Below are 24,754 nucleotides of genomic sequence, written 5' to 3'. Positions count from 1 at the left end.
ATTGTATGGTCTGAATGTATCAATTTGGATTTTCCCCCAACTACTTCAACAAATCCAAGTCATGGAAGAACTGATACATGTATATTTATATTTATATATTTATATTTATGTGCATTTCTTTCTGTCTATCTACGTATTATTGTTGTAGATGGATAGAGAGAGAATGAGAGAGATATACATATATTTATAATAGAAAGAGAAACGTGTGAGTGTTAGTAGCAGCTTTATACTTGCGCTTCCCTGTTGATTCCCAAAGAAATAAAAACAAAATCTCCCATATGTAGATTAACTGATTTATATTTCACTGAAAAAAAAATCAAATGTAAAAGCAATATCTAAATGAGAATGTGGTCCTGGAGATAAATATAGGGCTGCACAAAAATGTGCAAATTGTCAAAATTATTTAACATTTCTACAGCGAGATATTACAGGTAACAGTTCTACAGCATAAAAAAAAACTACAATTCAGAAACAAACAAAAAAAATTGAACAGGTATGCAATTTTTGTTTGAATTTACTTCATTGAATGATAAACCTTTGTTGTTGTTTTTTTTAAAAAAGGAAAAAGTTTACACAGTTAAAAATGAAGCACAGGTCAGCAGTATCTTTACAATACTAGAAAACTAAATCAAGGACTTTCTTTTCAAACATTTGCCCTTTGCCCTCCCAACCCCAAAGGTTACTGATGAGCAATATGGCGGGAAGGGGGGGTATGTTGGAACCAAGAGATGGTTTTGTTCTGGAGCAGCCGGGACAGGCCTCCTGACGAACATCTGGTGCTGAATTGCAGAAACCTAATGATGGCATCGTTCATTATCATGCGGTCCTGAACGAGATGATCGTCCTTGGAAGGAATGTCCTCTTCCTTTTCATTCAAATTCAATCAAAACAGAATCTTGGGATCTCTATAACCGAAATCCTTCCGGTGCCTCAACCTAGTCACGTTTCTTTAATTATGTTTCTGGTTAAGTTTACTGATGACTGAATTGTTGATTCACCCGGCAGTTTTTTTTTTCTCCTGTTAATATTTCCCACTAATTGGTCTTTAATTTAAAGTTAAGTACTTCTCAAGCACACTGTATGGCTCAGAAGAGGCTCTCTGGATCTTAAAGGGCCTGTAGTTAACAATCCAGAATGGGTCAGCGTTTTTCCACTTGTTTTTACGTTGCATAGTGATCAAAGCTGCCCAGATATTCTAGTGCAGCTCGATAGCAGAATTGATACTGATCCTTGGGAAAGAGAGAGGAAGGAAGAGAGAGAGAGAGAAATTTGGGTTGAAATAAATACATTTGCTCAGCTAAAATACATTGAAAATTTTCTAATCCTTATTAAGAGAACAGAAATAAGGAGTTTCTTTCTGTATTTACACAAGCTCTGTGTTCCCTTACCTTTTATAGGAGATCAAGATAATTTTGGCTTAAAAGCTAATCAGAGTGGCTATTTCTGTCTAAACAAAAATCCTTGGCCCAGAATTTGTATCTCCCTAACAAGATACATATAAATGTGATGTATATGCTTAACATTCCTGTTCGTGGTAGCCACTAAAGAACTCCATCTGAATTATGGAATTAGAGAGTAGAAAGGGAGATTGACATCTAATCCATAGGCTTTCAGCTCTACAAGAAAATCTGGTACCAGGTAGTTTAGGTAGAATGTCACAAGTAGAATGTTCAACCGGTGCCTTAAGTCATCCCTCCAGCAAGTGATTCATTGTTTTTTTAGGTAGACTAGCTCAAAGCCAGGCTCTCCAGACCTTTTTGGTGTAATCTTAATTGCAGAAAACACAAAAAACAGCAACAGGAAGGCCCTATGCATCTTGTTGCACCCTTGTGCTCCTGAAAGAGAATATCTCGCTAGATTGACTAATCACTTTCAAACAAATCACTGAAAGAAGATAACCTAGGGTAGTTGACTCTGAAGGGATATTTTTAATTGAGTCTTTTAACTCTAGACCAATTTGGTCTAGTTGTTAAGGCAGCGGGCAAAAAAAGTGGGAGACCACCTGAGCCACGCAAGTCAGCTGGGTGAGCTTGGACCAGTCATTCTCTGCCCAAATCACATCACAGGGTTGTTGTTGTGGGGAAAATAAGAGGAGGAAGGTGTGTTGAATAAGTTCACCACTTTGAACTTAATAGTAAATGCACAGAGTATCTTTTCCCTTTTTTCCTTTAATTATTTTTAATATTTAACCTTTGATAAATTTCTTATTTCTTTTCTTTTTCATCTATCTGTCTATCTATCTATCTATCTATCTATCTATCTATCTATCATCTATCTACCATCTCTCTCACATGAAGTAATTATTTAATGAAGACCTCAGTACTAGATAACTAGCTCATGACTACTGTACAAAAATTATTTTGATGTAATCAGTAGTATTTTTTCCTTAATATTATATTTAATCTTGTATGGAGAATTTCTAATAATTTTATGCTTGTAACATCCTTAACTGTAATTAACATTGACAGAACATTTTTTTTCCTTTATATTTAAAATTCTAAATTATCCAACCAATAGAATCTCAATAACTTTAATTAATACTGTATAAATATCTTTGTCCCAAAACAACATAAGGCATTAAGATATATAACAAGATAATGAAAAGGAAAACATTATCATCCCTTAGCAGTGTGGTACTTCTTCATTTTATCAATTGTTAGCTTTACAGCCTCCTTTTCTTCTCCCTCTTGCCCTAAGCTGCCCCCTTCTCTGCAGCAACAGATTTTTGTTGAATCCAAAGTAAAGTAAGGGAGAGGATCTTTTGGCTGCTATTGTGAAAACAATGTGTGAGTTAAGAGAAAGCAATGGTGAGTCTAGAGAGCAAGGATTGGGGAGGGGGGGCCTAGTTTTAAACCCCAGAACATTTATGGCTTTTTAAATAAGAAACAAAAATGCAGGGCCCTGCCATGTCTCCTTCAGGGAGAACAGAACCTCCCAAATAATTAGGAATTCGGACAAAGCATGGATTTCCATCACACAAGGGCCTTTATGTAAATGCAAGGGGACCCAATCCTCTGCAGATATTTGGGCTCAAGCTAGGAGATTCAGAAAATTTGCACCAGTTTATTCAACCTTCAATCATATTTATTTATTGAATTTATATATTGCCTTTATTGTTTTTACAAACAACTCAAAGCGATAAACATCTAATATTCCTTTCTCCTCCTAATTTTCCCAAAACAACAACCCTGTGAGGTAAATTGGGCTGAGAGAGTGTGACTGGTCACCCAGCTGGCTTTCTTGGCAAAGGTGTGACTTGAACTCATGGTCTCCTGCTTTCTAGCCTGGTATCTTAATCACTAGACCCTGGGAAATTGCAGTGAACAACTGGGTGATAGTGAAACCACCTCCAGTTGCTATCCTTTTAGTCCCCAATGAAGAACTAAATAAAGATGTGCTACTATTCTTTTCTTCTCATCCTGCCTTATATTTCAAGGAAAGTCTTCATTGCTTAAAGCATCCTTCAATGAAAGAATGAAAATATTTGTAAGCTTCTATATTAGATTACATTACAAAATATAAATAGCAAATAGCAAATAAAGATATATATTTGATCATTACTATATTCATGTATATACAGATGTATGTGTGTGTATGTAGAAAACTGTTTTTCTCACCTCTGTCTGTACCATGGCTGGCCGCTGCGTCCTTAACATTTTGACAGTCTGGAAAATATCTACAACACCTTCATATCTCATTCGTTCCAACACAATGCTTAAGGTTATGAACACTCCAGTTCTTCCAACACCCGCACTAGGAAGGAAGGAAGGAAGGAAGGAAGGAAGGAAGGAAGGAAGGAAGGAAGGAAGGAAGGAAGGAAGGAAGGAAGGAAGGAAGGAAGGAAGGAAGGAAAATTTAGTTGAAGGCTAAACTGTGGATGGAATATAGTTTATAGGTACAAGTTCCATATATGAACTGAACATGTAAATCACATCCTTGCAACGTGACTATTTTCTGCTAAACCAAATAGTAATTGTAACTGAAATTCTGAATTATTTGAAGAATCTCAGTTTTTGAGTAGGAGTAGATAATGAAAACTAGGAGACCTTTATCAACAGAGATAATTGAAAACCATTTTTTAAACCATACACCTGCAAATACTACTGATAGCAGAAGAACTACTTTTAGTTAAAAGATGACACATAGATTGTGCTTTGAAAGTATTTTGAGAAAGCCCTTTTTCTAGTACCTATTAAAAGATTAGCATTATTGGATGTTGGATAGTTCTTCCAAATTATTGTATCAAACTCCTGACCTAACCGTATGACAACATGGCTAATAATGCAAAAAATATTAATTAACTGAAAACATACGTTACAATCTCATGGGATAAAATCTTGGAATGCTCAGATCAAAATAATGATTTCAAGTTATTACTGTTTATTTTAAATGGAAAGAAAATAAAAGCAGGATTTTTCCTTGCTTCAAACCAGACAAGGAAGGATGGAAGGAAGGAAGGATGTCAATAATTAAAATAAAATGAAGAACAAATGTTACAATTACTCTTTCCTCTTTTTTCTTACAAGAAATCTATTAGGGGGATTATACTGTATAAACAGTTGTATTGTAGATACCTTTTTTTGAACTGTACAAATAATCTAGGAAAGTGAACACTTTTGCTATGATAAGAGGTTTTCAGCTAATGATTTTCTTAATCTCTGTTTCTCTCTCTGATTACATGCCATGAATTATCAGTATGTATTTACTTTTAGTGATCTACTATTTCTGCAGGATAATCCATCCCCAACGATATCCTTCGGATTTTGCAATGGTGTACCCATTGATCTTTGAGTCCAATTGAGTCCATCCAGCTTTTTGCTGGTTCTCTTTTTTCTCTTTCTTGCCATTTTTCCTGGATACATATGCACAGACACTCATACATAACTGTATGAAGAAATGCGAGTGCAAATTGGACAAAGGTCCATCCTAAAAAGGACGCACATGCTGGAAACATGACACATTCATGTATGTGAAATAAAAAATTGGGACTCTGTGGCGCACTTTATCATTTGGGGCATCGGTGATACAACTTGCCATTTATATGTTGATTATGAATTTATGTCTTCAAGTTAACTAAACTGGATCAGTACTTATCTTTTACTCTGTCAAAAGATGGTTTTACAGAACTAATCCTTTAATCATAGTATCTGATTTATAAGGCTGGTGTACTTTTTGGAAGGATACAAAAATGAATTTTCTTCCTACTATTCACATCTGATACATATTAGTTTGCTATGTATTCCTCCCATTGACTCAATTCTTTGGATTATTAGCTTTTCCTTCCATGTACAGAAGACATAGATATGAAGTCATATCACAGCGCCTAAATCAATGTTTTGGAACAAATTATGGGGGCAGGCATTCTTTCTATGGGTGCAGAATTGCTGTACACATTTTGTAAATACCGGGAGAGAGATTATCTTTATCCTGCAGTTCCTGAGTATCTCTATGGCCATTTCTGTCCATTTTTATACAGCTGATAATATTTTATCTTCTACTTTTGTTCTTCTACTTTTGTTCTTGCCTAGTCTTTCACAAAGACTCAACATTAGAGTTCTATAGTCCCATAAGGAAGAATCAAGCTGCAGAATTGCCAGAACTGGAAAATGGGGGTTACATTGTATAAATTTTGCATTTCTTTCCATTGGGCTGCACGCACTTTTACTGAACATATGATTATCAAATTAAAACATTAGTTTTGCAATCCATAAAGCAAATTGATCAAATAAAGACAAAATATTACAATTATGGTAATCTTTATTACAGTCATTGAACAGTCCGTGAGCAAAACACGTCCTTAAGTATTCTATAGGATTGTATTTTAAAAATGTTCCCCGTCTTGTTTGTTTATATTCAACAAAACAATGAATATTATTTTTCTAAGCTTACTAGAGAAAATAATTGTCAGCTACTACAACCTTTTGCTTCACACAGGGATTTGTAGGACTATTAGCAGCAGCATTACTGACAGATGACTCTCTGAACTCCAGTTAAATTCCAGTAGAAGAAAATATGTTTTCTCCTGCCCCCCTGGGACTGCAAGGGTCAATTTTGCTGTTTATTGTCATACTTCTTAGATGAGGAATGAAAACTGTCAGATAATGGCTTGAATAAGGTCACACTGTCAGCTCAATGCTGACATGACATTTGAACCACTTCGTATTTGCTTCCCCATGCCTATATTTCTACTTCGGCATGTTATTACCATCATTAAACTTGTCATTTTAATCAGACAAACAATATTTAGCATCTGTGTTACTTTCTCTTACCTACAGTGAACCGAAATTGGCCCGTCTTGTCCAAACTGCTCTTTTGTTTTATGAACTTGGCCAATGAAGTCTATAAACCCTTCTCCCGATTTTGGCACTCCTTGTTCAGGCCAGTCAGTAAACTGGAATTGCCTCACTGTTCGGGACTGGCCATCCTTGAATAAAAAGCAGACATATCAGATGGAAAGTACAGCAGAAGATAAGATGTTTAACATTGCTTTTTAGATTTTGTGATCGTATATCGACAAGGAAAGTGACCTGCAATAAAATGAAGATAGCTTTCCTGCAGTCTAACTGCAGTCATGATGAAGTTTGCCTTTTGCTCCTTTTTTTGCCATTAACAAAACCACAGTGACACAAGAGTGCAATTTCATTAACCACAATGATGCTCAAATTATTCTCTGCCCTGGAGAGGCTGTTTCTGACATTTAAATCCTGGAAAAGCAAAAATCTGCAGGCAGGGAAACAGGACTGGAGGAAACTTGATTTTGAAGCGATACCAACAAACACAAAAACATCTTTGTCTATGGGTCAGTATTATGTCCTCCTCCTTATCCCTTTAAATATATTCCTTTGTTGGCCTAGCCAAGCCACTTCAATGTTTATGGAAAGGATTCTTTTGTTACCAATTGGTCTTCATGTTAATTCTTTCTTTCTACATACCGTCTATTTCTCTATCAAAGCAGCATGAAAATAATAGTGAAGCCAGCCTAACGTACTAAAGCATATTCTTATTAAGCAATTGCCGAAATTGCAATTCTGGATCTATCTCATAAACCGAGATTTGAAGAAACTTCTTTGTAGGCAGACAACAGAAACAAAGAGAACTCGTATAATTCAAGCTAGACTTGTAAAATTAACATCGTTATTCAAGCATCTCCATGCATATATCTACCGGTAACAATTTCAGGCATTCTGATATCATGAAAAATATAAAAGAATACCAACTTCCTTCTTCCAGCTGACAGAAGCCTTAGTAAATGGCTTCTTGGAGGCAGTTCAAATTTGCCACAAGTGAGTGGTTCTTTATAGCCTAGTCTTTTGATTAGTATTGTAAAACATAAGTACATAATAGTGGCCTTTGTGACATGGACACCTGCCTAATTAGGGCTGTCTTTACATGTCTCACTTTCTAACCATTCACAGGGCTGCTATCATTTTTGATCTCCATAAAATCAATTAAGTGACCCAGCAATGTGAACTAGATCTTATCAAAATGAAGACATCAAGTCCTTTATAATTTGTAGCATTGCCCTGGAAAAGTAATGGTTATAGTAATTGGCAGCAAGAGAACGGATTATGTATCAAAGGATTTGATCAACCTGCCTCAACTGCTGTGCTGACTTGTCTTTGTATATTGTCAGACTATCGAAACTGACATTTAATAGAAATGACACAAATTGAACTATTGCTATTAACCTTCATGCCTTCTGGATACCTTCTACATTCTGAATGCATCCACTTTCTAGCCATGGTAGGAGAATCTGCAGATGCCGTGTCAGTGTGCCTGCAAGCTATAATTGAGGCATGGTGCACAAGAGAAGGACAGGGAAACTATTGCTAGATGCCAATTGCTTAAAATGGTACTTTCTACAGAATGAAACCAATGAAGAATCTCAGTGATGAACGGGAATTCTTATAAAGCAGATTGGAAGCTGGAGGCAAAGGGGACAAAAAAAAAGCATTCTCGTACCAAAGTTGATTGCCTTGACACAGAGGTGAATATAACTTGCCTCAAATAGAAAAGCAACACAAAAATGATCACTTGCACTTTGTGTCATTATTATTCAAATTCTGCAGAACGTTATTCAGCAACAACATGTAGATGGAAAGGACGCCATTATATTTCTGTAATCAGTAGAGCCTAATGAAATATGAGAAGTGTTTCTGATTCTGAGGAATAGTTTAGGTGAATTTGATGGATAACTTGGTACTATCATCTTTGGACAAATTCTCAGACCTCAAAAACCCAGAGTAACAATCTCTCCATCTTTAATTACTTGGTTTTTTTCAAAAAAATACTTTTGTGGTGCCTGTAAATTAGCACAAGCACATAGGAAATAAACATCGTTCTTCTCACTAATGATGAGAAATTAGGTCCTGAAATTCAATGAGTTGCTAGCTTTTAATAGTCACCTCCCCAAAATGCCAAGATTAGATTAATTAATTCAGATGAGATTCTCTAGAGCTATTCTGAAGTCTAATTCTACCTGACTCTTTGACTTATGAAGCACTGTAAGCAACAGGAAAAAAATAACTGCATATTATTGCTATATTACTAGCAATATTAACAATGTGCACACATCCCTGATTCTGTTTGATATCTAATCTGATGAACTTTATTTGGATTTGGGTTCTGTTACTATGGCCAATGGAAGGCCTTTGGAACAGACTATACAAATGACAGAAAGTGCTTTACTATTAAAATATTGTGTGTAGCTCCTCCAATTTACTGATCCTGACTTCTCACAGGAAATGTTAGGTGTAAACAAGTGGGAAGTTATGTTTAAATTTTCCCAAGAAATACAGACTGCATCACGGAGCTAATACAAAAGTTCCACTTTAGATGAAACTATTTTCACAATGGCATTATATTCTTCAGTTATCACAGCTGAAAGAAAAAAAAGACAATTCAATTTCACAGGAGTTTTGTTGCTATTTGCAACACATGCACAAATCAGAATAATGAGCCCAACCATGGTGTATATTGCTTTATGTTGATCCTTTAAGTTTATGCAGGGTTTTGTCCATCTCATGATCCATGTTGTGCAAATAGTGAAGGCTATTGTCAATGCCTAACTCTAGAATGGCAAGTAGAGGCTTGAAATTGACTGAATAATTCTTGTAAGAAAAATCCACAAAATCAGAATGTGACAGAAGAAAATTTCCAAGGGTTGGAAAAAGGTATAGTCATTGTTGCACTTCCCTCAGAATTGAAAGTGCAGAATAATTACATCACCACGGTTAATTTCACTTTTCTTATCACAGAATTTTAGTTACTTACTTTAGTGTAAAATTGAGGATAAATGTGGCTAATCTTTTGGAATGAAATCCATTTTAATCTAGTAAAACTCCATATGTAAAGAATGGGTGAAATATGCATGTAATGACCCTTTCTGGGCAGCTTTTTACATAAAGACATATGTGTTAGGAGGATTGGAAAAACTTCCATTCAGAACTTTGAACTGGGCATGATTAGATTAAATCATTACCGTCAATCTTGAATCTTCAGTTTTAAAGCCTTCAAATTACTTTTGCAATTCAATGGCCTTTGGCACATGCACACCTATACGTTTATCAAATAGCATTAACTAAATCTGCAGATCCCAAAATGTCAACAGCTTTGTAGAATAACTTTTAATATGGTCTGGACATTCAATAGTGCTCCAGCTGCAGTTAGTATCCCAAATGCAATACTTTACATTCTCCCACAAAAGCCTAGTCTAACAAGGAAAATGGAGAGTTATACTCTACAAAATACAGATATTAAATCAGGTTAAATTGTAACTGGATGGCCACATCCTAAGTTCTGCTGAGAATATTTTCTGAATTTATACAGATACATTCTCCATAGGAAGCACGATGTGCTGCTATCCTTACTACTAATTTGGGGGAAGGTGATAAAATAGGTCTGCATGAATTGATTTCTTAATGTCAGGAGGCATGTACAAAAGGTACAAAAATCTCATGACATTGGGATCTGCCTTTCTGAGCTAGTTTTCACAGTGTGGTCCAGTCAGGTTGGCTTCAATCTCAGGAGTGTGCAATGCCCATTGATTGTATCCTGCTTTGCACGGATGCAGAGGTCCAAAAATGGATGGGACACTGTCCATTTGGGAAGAAGCTTTATGAATTTTATAGGAGTTAAAATGGGTTTCAAAAGTGTTTTTTTTTTTCCTTCCAAAAGGCAACTGGACTATTTTTTTTTCCTTGAGGGAGAAGAACAAAATGTTTCATTTCTCAGCCAAGAACCTTCATCAGTTGTGATGAAAAGTGCGGGGGAGAGATAGAGTACTGACAATTGAGACTGGGTAGTGGGAGATGGAAGAATAGGTTCTGACTGGCTGGTGGGGGGGAGAAAGGGATGGAAGGATTGTATTTCTTGCAATTGTCTGCAAGAAATACAACACTTCCTTCCTACCACCACCCACTTTTTAGGAAAAAAAGCACTTTTGAGAAAATCGACCTGGATGACTCAGCATCTCCACAGAGTAAAATGGGTATTTTCATTGGCTGTAAGGCTTCATTCATTAAAGCCTTCAAACTAATGCCTTAAAATGGATTCCAGATTTGGTCACCATTCCGTAGGGCTATCACAAAAGGGAGGCTGAAGGCCATATGTGAGCTCCAAATTACATTTTTTCCACTCCTTATTAAAGCTTTCCAACAATGGAGTTCTCACATCAAATGACTTTCCAACAATGGAGTTCTCATATCAAATAAGCTAAGCGCCAGAGCTCACTGTAACAGCATTGCCAAAAAGGCATTAAGAGTTGTAAATCTAATCTTATGAAGCTTCTCCTCTGGAAATATCGAATTGCTAACTAGAGCATACCAAACTTTTACCAGACCAATACTCGAATACAGCTCATCAGCCTGGAATCCTCACTGCATATTGGACATTAATACAATCGAGCGAGTCCAGAAGTATTTCACTAGAAGAGTACTACATTCCTCTGCTTGCAACAGAATACCCAATATCACCAGGCTTGAGATTTTGGGCTTGGATAACCTTGAACTACGCTGCCTATGGTTAGACTTAAGCGTAGTACACAAAATCATCTGCTACAATGTCCTACCAGTCAATGACTACTTCAGCTTCAACCTCAACAATACAAGAGCACACAACAGATACAAACTCAATGTAAACCGCTTCAAACTCAATTGCAGAAAGTACGACTTCAGCAATGCAGTGGTCAATGCCTGGAATGCACTACCTGACTCTGTTGTTACATCCTCTAACCCCCACTCCTTTAACCTCAAACTATCCACTATTGATCTCACACCATTCCTAAGAGGTCTGTAAGGGGCGTGCATAAGTGCACCCTCGTGCCTACCGTCCCTGTCCTATTGTCCCCATTTATTCGTACCTATTTCCTGTATTCTTACTCATGTTTATACTTTTATCTATTATCTTGTAAGCGATTGACAAATCAAATAAATAAATAAAAAATAAAATAAATCTACATAAGCATACTCTAAAAGTTGTTTTATCAACAATTAATTCTCTTTGTAGTGGGTCCCCTAAATGTTATCTCAATAGTAATAATATTTTATATTCATGCAATATCTTTCAGGTGATCCGAATGACTTTAATGTATAATTTCAGTAACAGAAGACACTCAAATATTTGACTGTAATAGCGTATTTCACTGCAAACTTCCATTGCAACTGCCACTACAAAATATGTAATCACCACTTGCAAAACCTTGTAATGGGATGTCTATCCAAAAGATTGATTTCATTTTATTTTTAGGGCAATGAGGACTGAAATCTTTTTTTTAAAAAAAAAAAACAAAGCTAATTTAAACACGTTGAATGAGAACTTATTTTAACGAGAGAATGAAGTAGATTGAAACTAGGTTTCAATGCTGAGATAAATAAATCCAACCTTGATTAAAGTCATTGGGGCCTTATTCTACAGCAGGGGTGTCAAACTCGATTTCATTGAGGGCTGCATCGGGATTGTGTTTCACCTTGGGGGGCTGGGGTGTGCATGGCCAGGATAGGTGTGGCTAGCTCAACATCACTCGTGTTGGAGCTCCAGTGGTGGCCCGAGCACTCCACCAGCTTAAACGGGCTCCCAAGCTCCATTTTTGCCTGCAACAGTCTCCTGTAACCCTCTGCCAGCAAAAAGGGCCGCCCACAGCCATCATATGTTGTTTTCTGCTGCGACGGCCTCCTGCAACTCTCTGCCAGCGAAAGTAAAGCTCCGGAGGGCCACCTGTGGCCCTCTGGAGCTCCATTTTCGCTGGCAGAGGCAACATGGGCCAACCCTTTGCTCTTTCCAGAGCAGCCCCGCGGGCCGGATCTAAGCACCCTGTGGGTCTTGAGTTTGACACCCCTGTTCTACAGTAACTACCTATGTGAAAATCTCTCCACTGAAATGAACAGACATCAAAAGCTTGGTTTTGGCTAAGGGACTTCTTATTCCTTTTGCCAACCAAAACTCTATTCTCTGAGCTTGAAATGGTGGCTGGAGATTTCTTTAGGTCAACATTAACAAAAATACTAATAGGATTTTTGTTTTTGTTTTGAGGCAAAGAAACTGGAAATTGAGGATTCCTTGCAAGCAGAATATTCTGGTCTGTTTCTCGAATCATCATTATTATTACAGGGCTTCCAGAGATAGAGAAAGGTAAGGATTTATCCTGCCATCATGTGTGAAGTATTACATCCAAATCACAGCTTGAGAATGGCTAGAGCAGGGTCTATAAAAATGTTTATATACAGTTAATCTTATATCAGCGATGAACCTTTGACTTAGCCTTTCAAGATAAGAAACGTAAAATGAAAATTAGCCAGTTGGGGTCACGGCATTGTAGCTCTTCTCTGCAGACAGATTAGAAAGCTGAGGAATAAGCTATGCCAAGAATCAAATTACAATGTGCAAGGCATGTCAAGCTTCCCTTAAGAATGCTATTTGCTCTGCGGATTTTAAATCACACCACATTAACCTTCAGGCTTACATGACCTAAGGGCTGTTGCTGAACAGTAACATCTTTGCGGTCTTGGATAAAAATTCCTTTAAAAAAAAAAGTACAGAATAATAAGCCTCACTGAGGAAAACGGTGGAAAGGACGAATAGTAACTAGGACTTTTAATCAGTCAATCTCTTTCCAGACCTAAACATTACATGTTCTTTTTCACACTGTTGCGCTGATCAAATACTATGAATGAGAATCATTCATTTTTCTAAAATACTTCAGTGTTTTGGAAATTGCTGAACTGCCTCAAGCTGAATCTTGACCATTTTAAAACAGTAACTGTACGGTTTGAGATTAGAAAGCCCAATATTATAGTGCTGCCAGTCTTTCTTTTACATTAAGTAGTGGCAGTGCTGGATCCGTTTTATTGTGTCCCAGGGCCTTTGGCTCCTGAAATAAAGTACTAGTCTAATTTATTTCCCTCATCCCAGATGTGCTTCAGTATGTTCCCTTCTACTTATTCATCGATGTGTCTAACACAAGTAGTGAGATTCTTTCATATGTATCAGGATAGGATTGAAAAAAAAATATGCTGAAAGAGATGAAAGACCTAGAAGCTAAAATGGTTCAAATCCTGAGGGATTTTTTTTCCACTTTCCTTAAAGAATCTGCATCCTGATTCGCAGCTCTGGGATGCTCTTGGATTCATCACTGTCTGGTGAACTACAGATAATGGCTGTGACCTGGCTTCTCTCTGGTTGTAAATCATCTGCAACTATCTGGAGTAGGGGCCTCCAACCTTGGCAATTTTAAGACATGTGGACTTCAATTCCCAGAATTCTGGGAATTGAAGTCCACATGTCTTAAAATTGCCAAGGTTGGAGGCCCCTGATCTGGAGTATGGTGTACAAAGTATGGGCTCTGTAGTTTCCTCCAGAACGCATTTCTGAAATATGCTCTGCACTGGATTGTCTTCCAAGAAGAATTGAAACTACAGCTGGAATCAACCGAATCATATAGATGCAGATGCGTCTCAAGGAGTCTAAATATTTAACTCCACATAGGCTGTAATAAGTTTTAACTGTCCAAAATCCTAAATGACTTGGGGCCAGGTTTTGAGAGGATAGCTTTCATTCAGTTCATACTGCTTTAAAATTGATCTCAGTAATCATTTTCAAATATCTAATGTTAAAACTGTCCAGGCTGGCGTGCACAGAATATGGTGACTATCAGTGGGGATCCCTAAAACCATGGAATTGCTTTCCCATTGATTTTTGCTTCATCTATTGTCTTCTCCCTAGTATCGCTTTTGATCAACATCTGAATTAAATTATATACTACAGAACATTTTTTCTCTTTTTTTTTTTTTGGTTCTTTTTACTAATGTCACTTTTATGATTTACTTCTATGCGGACGTTGCTTTAGCAATATGAAGGAAGAAATAAATGCATTTTCTTGACAACATCTTGTTAGTTTTTCCGAGATGAACAAAAGATGGGGTCCCATATTCTCCCCCACCAACTCCCTTCTGTTTCCAAGGCTGGCATAATTCTTCCCCCGTTCCAGAACGAACTGGCCAAACTAGGGCATGCCTCTTACTTTCTGTTTAGATATGCGGAATGCAGTTCTAATGATATGTGACTAGCTTACTGACCATGTGTGTTGGGGATCCAAAATATTTATATTCCTATGGGGATAATGATTATCACTGATCAGAGACTGGGACATCTGATTGCTGGTTATGTTTGAAAATACTGCTAGTAAAAGGCAAAACAAACATGCATAACAGCAAAATGTAGGACATTCATAATATGTTTGTCTTACCCGAGCGTCCGTGACCTTGAATTCTCTTAGGATGTATTGTGGCATATTATACTCTGCCATAGGATCAACCACAAAATATTGATATCTGGCTGAGCGCTCTGCTGGCCAATACTGGTGGCATTTTTCCTACAAAAGCAAAAAACTTTCAGTTTTTTGTTTAATTGATATTTCTGTCCAATTCTGTTTTCTGAGGAGGCATGCTTATTGTTATATTCAGAGTATTCCTGTTCTGAGGAAAAGGTTAAGCTTTAACACAGTTATTAGATTTGAAGGCTTGTTACATCAAAGTTTTGTGCTTCTCCTCATTTTCTGAATAGATTTTTTTTCTGGGAAGACCTCAGACACAAAGTTTTTCCCTAGCTCTTCAAAAGTTTAAACTCAATATTACATTTATTTAATGAATTAAGAAACCTCATTGTTTATTAGCAATTTTCCAAGCACATCTGTACTTCTTTTCCTTTTTAATGGGCTTTTTTTCCAGTTCAGATGGAAATATTCCAATAAAATGTGTTCATTTTCTTGACAAGTAATTCTTCATTCATGCAATGATTATTTCAAATGCTGCAATCAAATGAACAATGGGAAGGAATGATCAAGTAAATTAAATCCATTACTTTACTAACTCTTAAGTCTGGTTTACAAAAACGAACGAGGTATCTTTGAATCTGGGTATAACTCCTAGGACTTCCTGTAAAGTGACATATTATCAGCAGTCCATCTGTCAATGCTACTAATTTTGGTGTTAAATATATATCCTAGGAGTTCTATCATTTGAGATTAATTTCTGATTTTCAAAATTCATCTGCACTGACTGTTTGGGTTGATGTTCAGGAAATAATCTAGAAAATTATCTTAAAATATGTTCACATCAAGCATGTGGAAGCAATACAGATTTTAAAAGTACCACTAGATACACCAGAAAACCTACTGAAAACACTATTTGTATACACATTGACTTCATTATTTGAAGATCTGTTAATGATTATTGTTTTTGCTGTTATTATTGTTGTTATTTCTTCTGAATGCCTATTTGAAGATACTGATTCTCAAAGTCTTGATGATTTTATATGTAACTGGTATCCAATCCAATCTAATCCAAACCAAACCAATAGCTTAAATCAGCAGCTTTACTGGTTTCTACTTATATTATAAGAATCTGTCCAGATTGCTTGCTTTCCTCTGGGAACAAGCAGGTAAGGTTTCATGGATTTGGTGGAGGCATGGGGAGGTCAGACTTATGCCTCATCTGGCTGTGCAAGAATTCAAGGCTAATTCCCCACCTGACCCCTGCTTCTAGTCTGGTTGGCAGTTTCGGAAAAATCGGTTACTATAGTATTTTTCTACCTCAGTTCTGATGAAGACCAGAATAAGCAAATAATATTTTAGAACAAGAATTTGGGACAGAATGTGATAGTGAATTAAGAATTCCACAATACAATTGTTATAGGAAAGCAAAATATTGGCTGAAGGTTACACAGTTACAAAATAATTCTTCCTGGAAATACCTACATAGAGCAAACAAAGCTTAGAACTGCCTTTTGATGATGAATCTGAGGAATCTAGTTAACTCATATGGGAGGGCTGGACATTCAAATTCAATTGTTTCAAAGAAACACAGGCTGCAGTGGGAAGTAGGTGATAAACATAGATGCAGCTGAATCACACCTGTTTGAGGTTAGGATTTAGGGTTTTTTTGATTTGGAGTGAGGTTTGTAATTTTTAGATCTCAATTAAGCCTAGGCAGCCCGCCCCTCTTATATTATTCAACAGTTATCAAACTCTGTGGATACTAAATTGCAAAGTGGGTCAAACACCACACATAAAAGGATCAGGACTTTGCTTGCATTGCACGCTGGTTATTTTTACCCTGCTGGTGGATACCCCATTGCCAACGCCTTTTTTTCTCACCATTCTATGTTAATTTTACCACTCCAAGGAAGATTGGAAAGCTCTATGCTAGTTACGGGCTAGTTGGCTATTTTTGTCCCTTATCAAGCTATGTCTCAAAAATAAAATGCTATTGATTATCTTAGACTGCCTGGCTGAATGTGCCTTTCATCAAAAGTACTTTCTGCATAAGAAGAGATCTATTCTTTTATCCTGACATGCTAATTTTCTGTGTATAGTAACACTCAGTAAAGTGAATCTTAATTGGCAGCCTGACTGACAAAGTGCAGTCATGGCCCTACGTTTACACCCCCAACTGCTCTTTGTGAGGGTAAAGGACTAAGCTTCTCTTGTGAATTAAATGTCTGCCTCCATTTATAACAGTATATCCCTGTAGAAGAAGCGCAAGCTATTTTGAAAGGAAATTTATGAAACATAAATGATGACAATTCTGTGAATGACACAGAAAACTTATATATATATGTGTTTGTGTGCAGAGGCAATGTTGGATTTATTTGCAGGTGGAAGTAAGCAGACACTGTATTTACACACACACACGCACACACACAGACACACACGCACACAGACACACACACACAGAGGGAGGGAGAGAGAGAGAGAGACTAATTCCACCTGCAAACAAATCTAACATTGACTCTGTTCAAGTGTAAAAGGGGTTAACCATTTGCTTTTCATTTTGCTTAGTGATAATTAGCAGTAGAAATACGTAGCATTCAGACTTAATATACCACTTCATAATGCTTTACAGCTCTCTCTAAGCAGTTTACGACGTCAGCATATCGCCCCCAATAATCTAGGCCCTCATTTTACTGACCTCGGAAGGAAGGCTGGAAAGCTGAGTCAACCTTGAGTTGGTCAGAACTGAACACTTGGCAGTTGGCAGAATTAGCCTGCAATACTGCATTCTAACCAGTATACCACCATGGTTCTTCTAATTACCAACTACATTAATACCAATAGATCCAAATAGAAGTAGCTGGGAGAACTGCTTGTTCTTCCTATATTAACATAGTTTTTGACATTCTTTTTCTAGAATGTAAAAAAAAAAAAAGAAGTAAAAACTTACCCTGCCCATTTCTCGTAGCTTAGTAAGCATGACTACAATGGTTGAATTGTGCTCCCAAAGCATTCTCCAGAAATCTTCTGTTGTTTCTGCCAAAGGTCCCTGTGTAGCTACATAGGCTTTTTGTTGCCTAAATGTAAAATGCAAAAAATAATATTTATCAATCAAAAGACAGCAGGCTCTCTTGCTGCATATAAACATTCTACTCAAACATTATTCTAATAAACATATGGCTGTAAATTATTAATGATAAGAATATTAAAACATATTAAATGTTATTTAATCCAACCATAGAGCTATTTTATTTTAGGAAGTTTGTATAGGAAATTGTTCTCTTAATATTGTGATTTATGCCTTTATCTTATTTAAAGTTTAATGCAACTCTAATAGCTCAATTTTGTGTGTCACAAAAAGCACTTAAGAAACACTTTGTGGCACAGTTCCATTTTTACACTGAAGGCTGACTGTCACACACTCTATTGAGCCTATGACTTATAGCTGGAAAGCAATTCTTTAATAACTCTTTCAGTGATTCAAAAACTATAGCAAAGGTTCTGAAGTCAGATCACAAAGATGGAAAAGGAACAGACTAGTTTATATTTTTAAGATGGCTAAGACAAATGGACACAGTCAGAGATGGTATTCAGCAGGTTCTGACCAGTTCTGGAGAACTGGTAGCGGAAATTTTGAGTAGTTCAGAGAATTGGTAGTGGAAATTTTGAATAGTTTGGAATACCACCTCTGACTGGCTCTGCTTCCATCTCTTCTCTGCCTCCTGAGTCCCAGCTGATTGTCTGGGTCTTCTTTTGTTGCCCCGCACAGGAGAACGGAGCTGGAAAGCAGGTTAATGGGGTGGGGAGAGAATAGGGATTTTACAGTATCCTTCCCCTGCCATGCCCGCCAAGCAACACCACGCCCACCAAGCCACACCCACAGAACCGGTAGTAAAAAAAATTGAATTCCACCACTGGACATAGTGTTTTTGTGTGACAGCATTTTATTACCCATGACATTTGATCCATATATTCAATAGCTACATAATATCTTAGGTGAGCCTCTAATGAATTTATCCTCAAGTCACTTGCTTTCTGTTTTACAGGAAAAATTCTGGAATTGGGATCTAAGTTAGATGAAACTTCTATAGATTATTATTTAAATGTATAATGACAGATAAATCCATATGTTATGCTATGACTCTGAGAAAGAGACATGAGCTAGCAAAACAAACAACAGCAATGTGGTTAGAGGTTAAACAATGTGGAAAGTTAGGGGAAGGAACTGTAGTGCTGGACTGATTACCATAAGAATCTGAAAAGAGCCAAAAGGACATAATGCATAATGGAAAACTATATTTATGACCATTACAACATAGGTAACTAGTACTTTTTGACATCACAAAAACTGCTTCTGTACCTGTATCCATCGATAAAACTGGCATTGATATAATCAGAGCCTTCTACTCCTCTGATAGGTTGCAAACATATCCTTGTGGATTCATATGGCATAATATTAACAAGGCGATTTTTAAATTTATTACATGGTAGATTGGCACTGATAAATCTTGAAGTATGAGCTTTAGAGCTGGCTAGCCGCTGCAAGAGACAAAGAAGACTTTGGGATTGCTCCTGATAATAATAATATAAAAAATGGGACAGCATTTTATTATAAATACATATCAGAACAAGTTCTGTATGGCATTTCACCGGATACAAATTAGATCTTCGAGTTAAATCTATAAAAGCAGCTGCTTTAATCCTAGAACAGTTTTGCTGTCGATTCTTCCCACTGCAAAATGTATCGCGATAAAAATGTGGAGACAAAATACCTTAAATTCCAATTCCATTCCTGTGACATTCTCTCCTGCTTCTATCTGTGTCAGCTTCTGAATATATGCATACAGGTTTCTGGCTGGCACTTCGGTATTTCCACAAGTCACTGCTTCAAGCAGTGCATCATGGATAAAGATGTATTGGTCCTCTGTTTGAACCATGTAATTTCTCTGGGCTCTCATCAGAGTTACATGGCCATAAATATCTACAGTCTTTTCATGTTTTATTCTCTCTAGCATGGCATCTATTACAATGAAACAGCCGGTCCTGCCAACTCCAGCACTGGAATAAAAAAGAAAGAAAGAAACCAACTCAGAAAAGGCATAGAAAGACTGAGAAAAATTCAATTCATGATATATCTTGTCATATTGTCATGGCAACCACCACCAGCAACACCAGAAAGGCAGTTCAGCAGCAGAAGCTGTAATTTAAGATCCCGGTTCCAGATTACTTCAGACATCTGGAAAAGAGTTTCTCATGATAAGACGGTCATTCTTCCCAGACCTGATCAGGCATTTGCATGAGGGCCTGGAATTGTGCACCCAACTGATATTGTCCCTGGATTCTACCAGAAATCTGGAGGAGGAAAAAACAACAACCATCCAGGATTCTTGACTGTACTTCCCATGATCATGAACCCCAATAAAGTCCTCACTGAAATGCAAGTGCAGGCAGTCCTCGTTTAGCCGCTGCCTCATTTAGCAACCATTTACAATTACAACAGGGATGAATAATGAAGTTTATGATCAATGCTTGCCTTTATGGCTTTTGCAAGTTGATAAAGCAAAGTTTAAGTAGGAACGGAAGCACAGTTGTGCTTAGTTTGCTCTTAGGAACTGCTTTGCTTAACAAATGAATTGCCAGTTCCAATTGTGGTAATTAAATTGAGGATTACTTCTGCTCTCTTCCCAATATTATGTCTGAGATTGGGGATAGAAGGAGTAGGGGCCTCTGGGCAGACGGTACAGATTGAGGGTGGAGCAATTCTAAGCACAGCACAGTTTCATCCTGAAATAAATTCTAGTTTCTTACATCTTTAGGCACATGCCCTGAACAGAACACAAGGTTTCAATATTCATTTGAATTATCGGATGAATAAAATGTCATACAAACTCGTCACAGGGAAGCAGTTGCCGTGCCAATTTTCAAATGGCAGTGTCTGCCACTCCTTCCCACATCACACTGAGAAACCATGAAACAAAACTTGGAGTGTGATTTTTATAATGGATTTCCCAAGAACGAACCGTATGTTAGGCTTGCAATTATAATTGTGTAAAGTTATAGGTAGTCCTCAACTTACGACCACAATGGAGCCCAAAATTTCTGTTGCTAAGTGAGGTATTTGCTAAGTGAGTTTTGCCCCATTTTACAACCTTTCTTGCCACAGCTGTTAAGTGAATCACTGCACTTATTAAATTAGTAACATGGTTGTTAAGCAAATCTGTATTCCCTGTTGACTTTGCCTATCAGAAGATTGTAAAAGGTAATCACATGGCCCTGGGATACTGCAACCGTCATAAATATGAGTCAATTGCCAAACATCTGAATTTGACCATGGAGAGGCAGTAATGGTCATAAGTATGAAAAACAGCCATAAGTCACTCTTTTCAGGGATGTTGTAACTTCGAACGTCACTAAATGAACTGTTGTAAGTCAAGGATTGCCTGTATATCATATAAGAGTTGGGTTTTTTTTTTTGCCTTTTAATGACTCTGTAATCTCTTATGTCAGGGTGGAGTTGGGGCGACTGAATGGAGTTGAGCGTTTACAGTCCGGATGCCCTTCCTGATGTCTACATGGACTTTGCAGCAGATATTTTCTCTTTGTGCCCAGAGAGAAATATCTGACGCTACCTAGGATCGAACTCACGGCTTCCTGATGGTGAGATGAGAGCTCCAATAGGCCCCCACACTGCTTATATTGTATGACAGATGTAACCTGACTAATGACAACAGGCAGTGAATAGGTTTTACATTGTTTTAGCTGCGTGAACTATTTTTGTTTATTCCAACTCAGTGTCTATGGAGATTCAGTCATCCAGGTTATGGTGGTCCCAAAGATGCTTTTTCCACAGGCAACTGGACTTTCTGATTTTTCTTTAAACCCAAGAATACACTAAGGCAGAAGCTTGTCCACCCCAAGGATAAAACGCCCAGACACAAACTGAGCAATGTGGTATATGCAGTACAATGCAGTGAGCCGTGTGCAGATCTATACATTGGGGAAACAAAACAACCACTTCATAAACACATGGCACAGCAAAGGAGAACAAACCCATCAGGACAAGATTCAGCAGTTCATCTGCATTCAAAAGCCACTCTTTTGAAGACAGCAAAGTTCACATTTTGGACAAAGAGGACCACTGGTTTGAAAGAGGGGTCAAAAAGGGCATCTATGTCAAAACTGAAAAGAGGGGGATGGATATGACATCATCTATCTCCAGTCTACAACACAGTCCTTTCAACAGTTTCAAGAAGGTGCTAAATTCCTGAGCAAAGACTTTATGGAATTACTCTCTGAACATATTTATTATGAAAATTCTGTGTTGGAGCACCGTATGAATGCCATAAAAATTTGTCCAATGCTGATTGAATGATCCTTATTGTGAATGTTTTTTCCATGTATCTTACCAATAAATCTTGTCTGATGCTGGACACTGTTCTGTTTTCTGCCTCATAATGAACATATATTTTTAAATTAATGCCTGGTGTTACAAATTTTAATATAATTTGCTTTTTAAATAAATATTAGAGAAATTGAAAGAAGTATCAATCGTTTTCTATGCAGCAATCATTATTATCGATCATGCTCGGAACTAAATCTCAAGAGCAAAATATCATATACTTGGCATCTACTATAGAGATTTCTCATACATGCAACTTCATGAAGTTCTCACAACTGATTATGAAAAAATAACCCAATCAATGTGCTGAATCTGGGATAATTATAGGACAAATAGCTTTATTTTATTCCCTGGAGAGCTGCTGTATATAAACAACAACTTACTTGCCTGGGATTTTATTTCTTAGGTATAATGGGGGGTGAAAAGACCACATGATTTCTTGCTCATTTATAACTAGAGTTATTTATATGGATTCAAAAAAAGAGAAATAGAAGTAGTAGCTTGTGAAACTGTGCAATTTGTTAAATTAACTTTAGTTGGGGACATTATGTATTTCTCAGAATTCTTCACTGTCTAATTAAAAGTTCTGAGAATCACCAAAAAAAAAAATCATTCTGCCCCTTATAATGCACATTTTATCACTTTTGGAAATAGCAGATTATGGAAATGCATGCTGCTGTTTGCCTTATATATTCCTTTTTATTCGAACAAAAGGAACTCTTCAGTATAATATTTTGGCCATTAATTTTAGTTTACGTAATGCCTTCCCTTAATTTACTTTACTGACACAAAATTGTTTCCAAACTTCAACAGTGAGGGGGAAAAAAATCCTTCAATTTATGTTAGGAGTAGAAATTGCAAAGTTGGCACCAAAACAAAAACAAAAACCCACCCTATGCAAACCATTAAACAAGTATGCCTACTAGGACATAGTTATTGCTTCAATATTATCACTCATCCAGTTCCAACATTTGTTTTCAATATCTGCAAACACATCCGAGCCTGTCCTATGAGCTGAAATATGTTTAATATCCCATGATGAAATAGAACAACACTATGCAGAAAAAGAACATTAAGAGACATTTGGGGGCCATTTCATATTGAAGCCATTGTGAGAATGTGCTTGGAGATGGACTTTTCTGATTAATTTGTTGTCGTTATAATGCTGACCCTTCTCTGATACTTCAGTGATCTGGCAAGGGAAGTCATTGTAATTACTAGATTTCACAGACCATTTATCTGGAAGAGCAAAGATATTAAAATATGGGCCAAAACCATTTAGAACATTTTTGACATATATCAAGGGATAATTTGATTGAATATTGCAGTTTTGAATACACTGACTCTGGCATTTATGAGGTGTAAGTACATAAAGCAACTGTGAAAAAATAAAATAAAAGAGAAAGAAACAGATAAAAAGGTATTGGGTTCATGAAAATGTTTATAGGACTAATTAAATGATACTGCCAAAACAGTTCAGCACAACAGAGATTATTTTGAGTTTAAAATGTGAAAGAACAAAACAAATAAGCAGCCAAACAAATGGAGGGTATATTCAAATGGAGATCCTGAATTAGCTATACCTAGCTCTTCTTTTTAGGGTTAGTTAGCGGAATTAACTAGCATGCTTTTTCAGTTTAAGATAGCAACAGGATCACTATGAAAGCAACCTGGCTGTGAAATGCATTGAACTGATAGAAAAAGAGTTCTCCAAACTGGCAACTTTAAGACTTGTGTAGTTCTCCACAAGTCTTAAAAGTTGCCAAGTTTGGGGACCACCTGTGATAGAATCTTAGGGCTGAAAGGGACCCTGGAGGTCTTCTAGTCTAACCCTTGCCCAAGGCAGGAGTCCTTATATGATCCTGAACAAATCTTTTCTTGAAAGCCTCCAGCAATGGAGCATATACAAGTTATTCCGTTGATCAATTGGTCTAATTGTCAGGAAATTTCTCCTTATTTCCTGGTTGGATCTCCCTCTGACAAGCTTCCACCATTGTGTCTTCTTTGCTTCTTAAAGAGTTCTTGTACAATTCTTTTGGAATTGGGCACACCATTGTTAAATCGTCTGTCTCATATTCAAGAGGCAGTACACATTGCCTGTACACCTTCCATCAATGAAATGACTGCATTGGGGGGATACCTAGGTATCTCTCCAACCTTACATGGACCAGATCCAGTGGTTATATTCTACCAGTTCAGCCCGGTTCTGGTGTACCGGTAGCATCGAAGATCAGTGGCGATTGAACCAGTTTTCTCTGAGGAGCTGCTGTTGGACCCACTTGCCTGGCCGGGCTCCATACTGACCTTTATTCCCTGCTCTTGAAGTGCATGCAGCTGCTTTGCACGGCACAGCAGATTGCCGCACGTCAGCTGCTGAAGTGACAGGGAGAGTGAAGGATTGCAGGCGGTGTGTTGGAAAGCCTCTGCGCAGGTGCAAAGTGCGCGTTTGGCACACACAAAGTGTGTATGTGCGCACGAAGTGCACCCACCAAGCCGCACCTACTGAACCAGTGGCAAACTATTTTGGAACGCATCACTGACCAGATCTGTACCTGCTTAGCTACCAAACTATAAACAATGGGAGAATAAAG

At 37.3% G+C, this 24,754-nt stretch overlaps 1 protein-coding gene across 29 annotated transcripts in view; it reads right to left on the bottom strand.

Moving 5' to 3' along the window:
- Positions 1 to 279: 279 nt before the first annotated feature.
- The window catches only part of PTPRD (protein tyrosine phosphatase receptor type D), a 1,313,296-nt gene continuing 1,288,821 nt past the window's right edge, over positions 280 to 24,754 (bottom strand). For all 29 annotated transcript variants that reach the window (XM_087957701.1, XM_087957705.1, XM_087957708.1 and 26 more), the window contains 7 exons: positions 19,537 to 19,822; positions 19,125 to 19,303; positions 17,715 to 17,841; positions 14,741 to 14,866; positions 6,270 to 6,424; positions 3,618 to 3,753; positions 280 to 1,229 (listed from right to left, as the gene is read on the bottom strand). In XM_087957701.1, coding sequence (XP_087813827.1) covers positions 1,161 to 1,229; positions 3,618 to 3,753; positions 6,270 to 6,424; positions 14,741 to 14,866; positions 17,715 to 17,841; positions 19,125 to 19,303; positions 19,537 to 19,822 — 1,078 coding nt within the window. In that variant the 3' untranslated portion in view covers positions 280 to 1,160. The remainder of the gene's footprint in view (positions 1,230 to 3,617; positions 3,754 to 6,269; positions 6,425 to 14,740; positions 14,867 to 17,714; positions 17,842 to 19,124; positions 19,304 to 19,536; positions 19,823 to 24,754) is intronic.

The sequence above is a fragment of the Notechis scutatus genome, chromosome 2, assembly GCF_049901735.1.
Source record: "Notechis scutatus isolate UNSWTSFEM ecotype Mainland chromosome 2, rNotScu1.2, whole genome shotgun sequence".
NCBI lineage: Eukaryota > Metazoa > Chordata > Lepidosauria > Squamata > Elapidae > Notechis > Notechis scutatus.
This window is presented reverse-complemented; position numbering and strand designations above follow the sequence as displayed.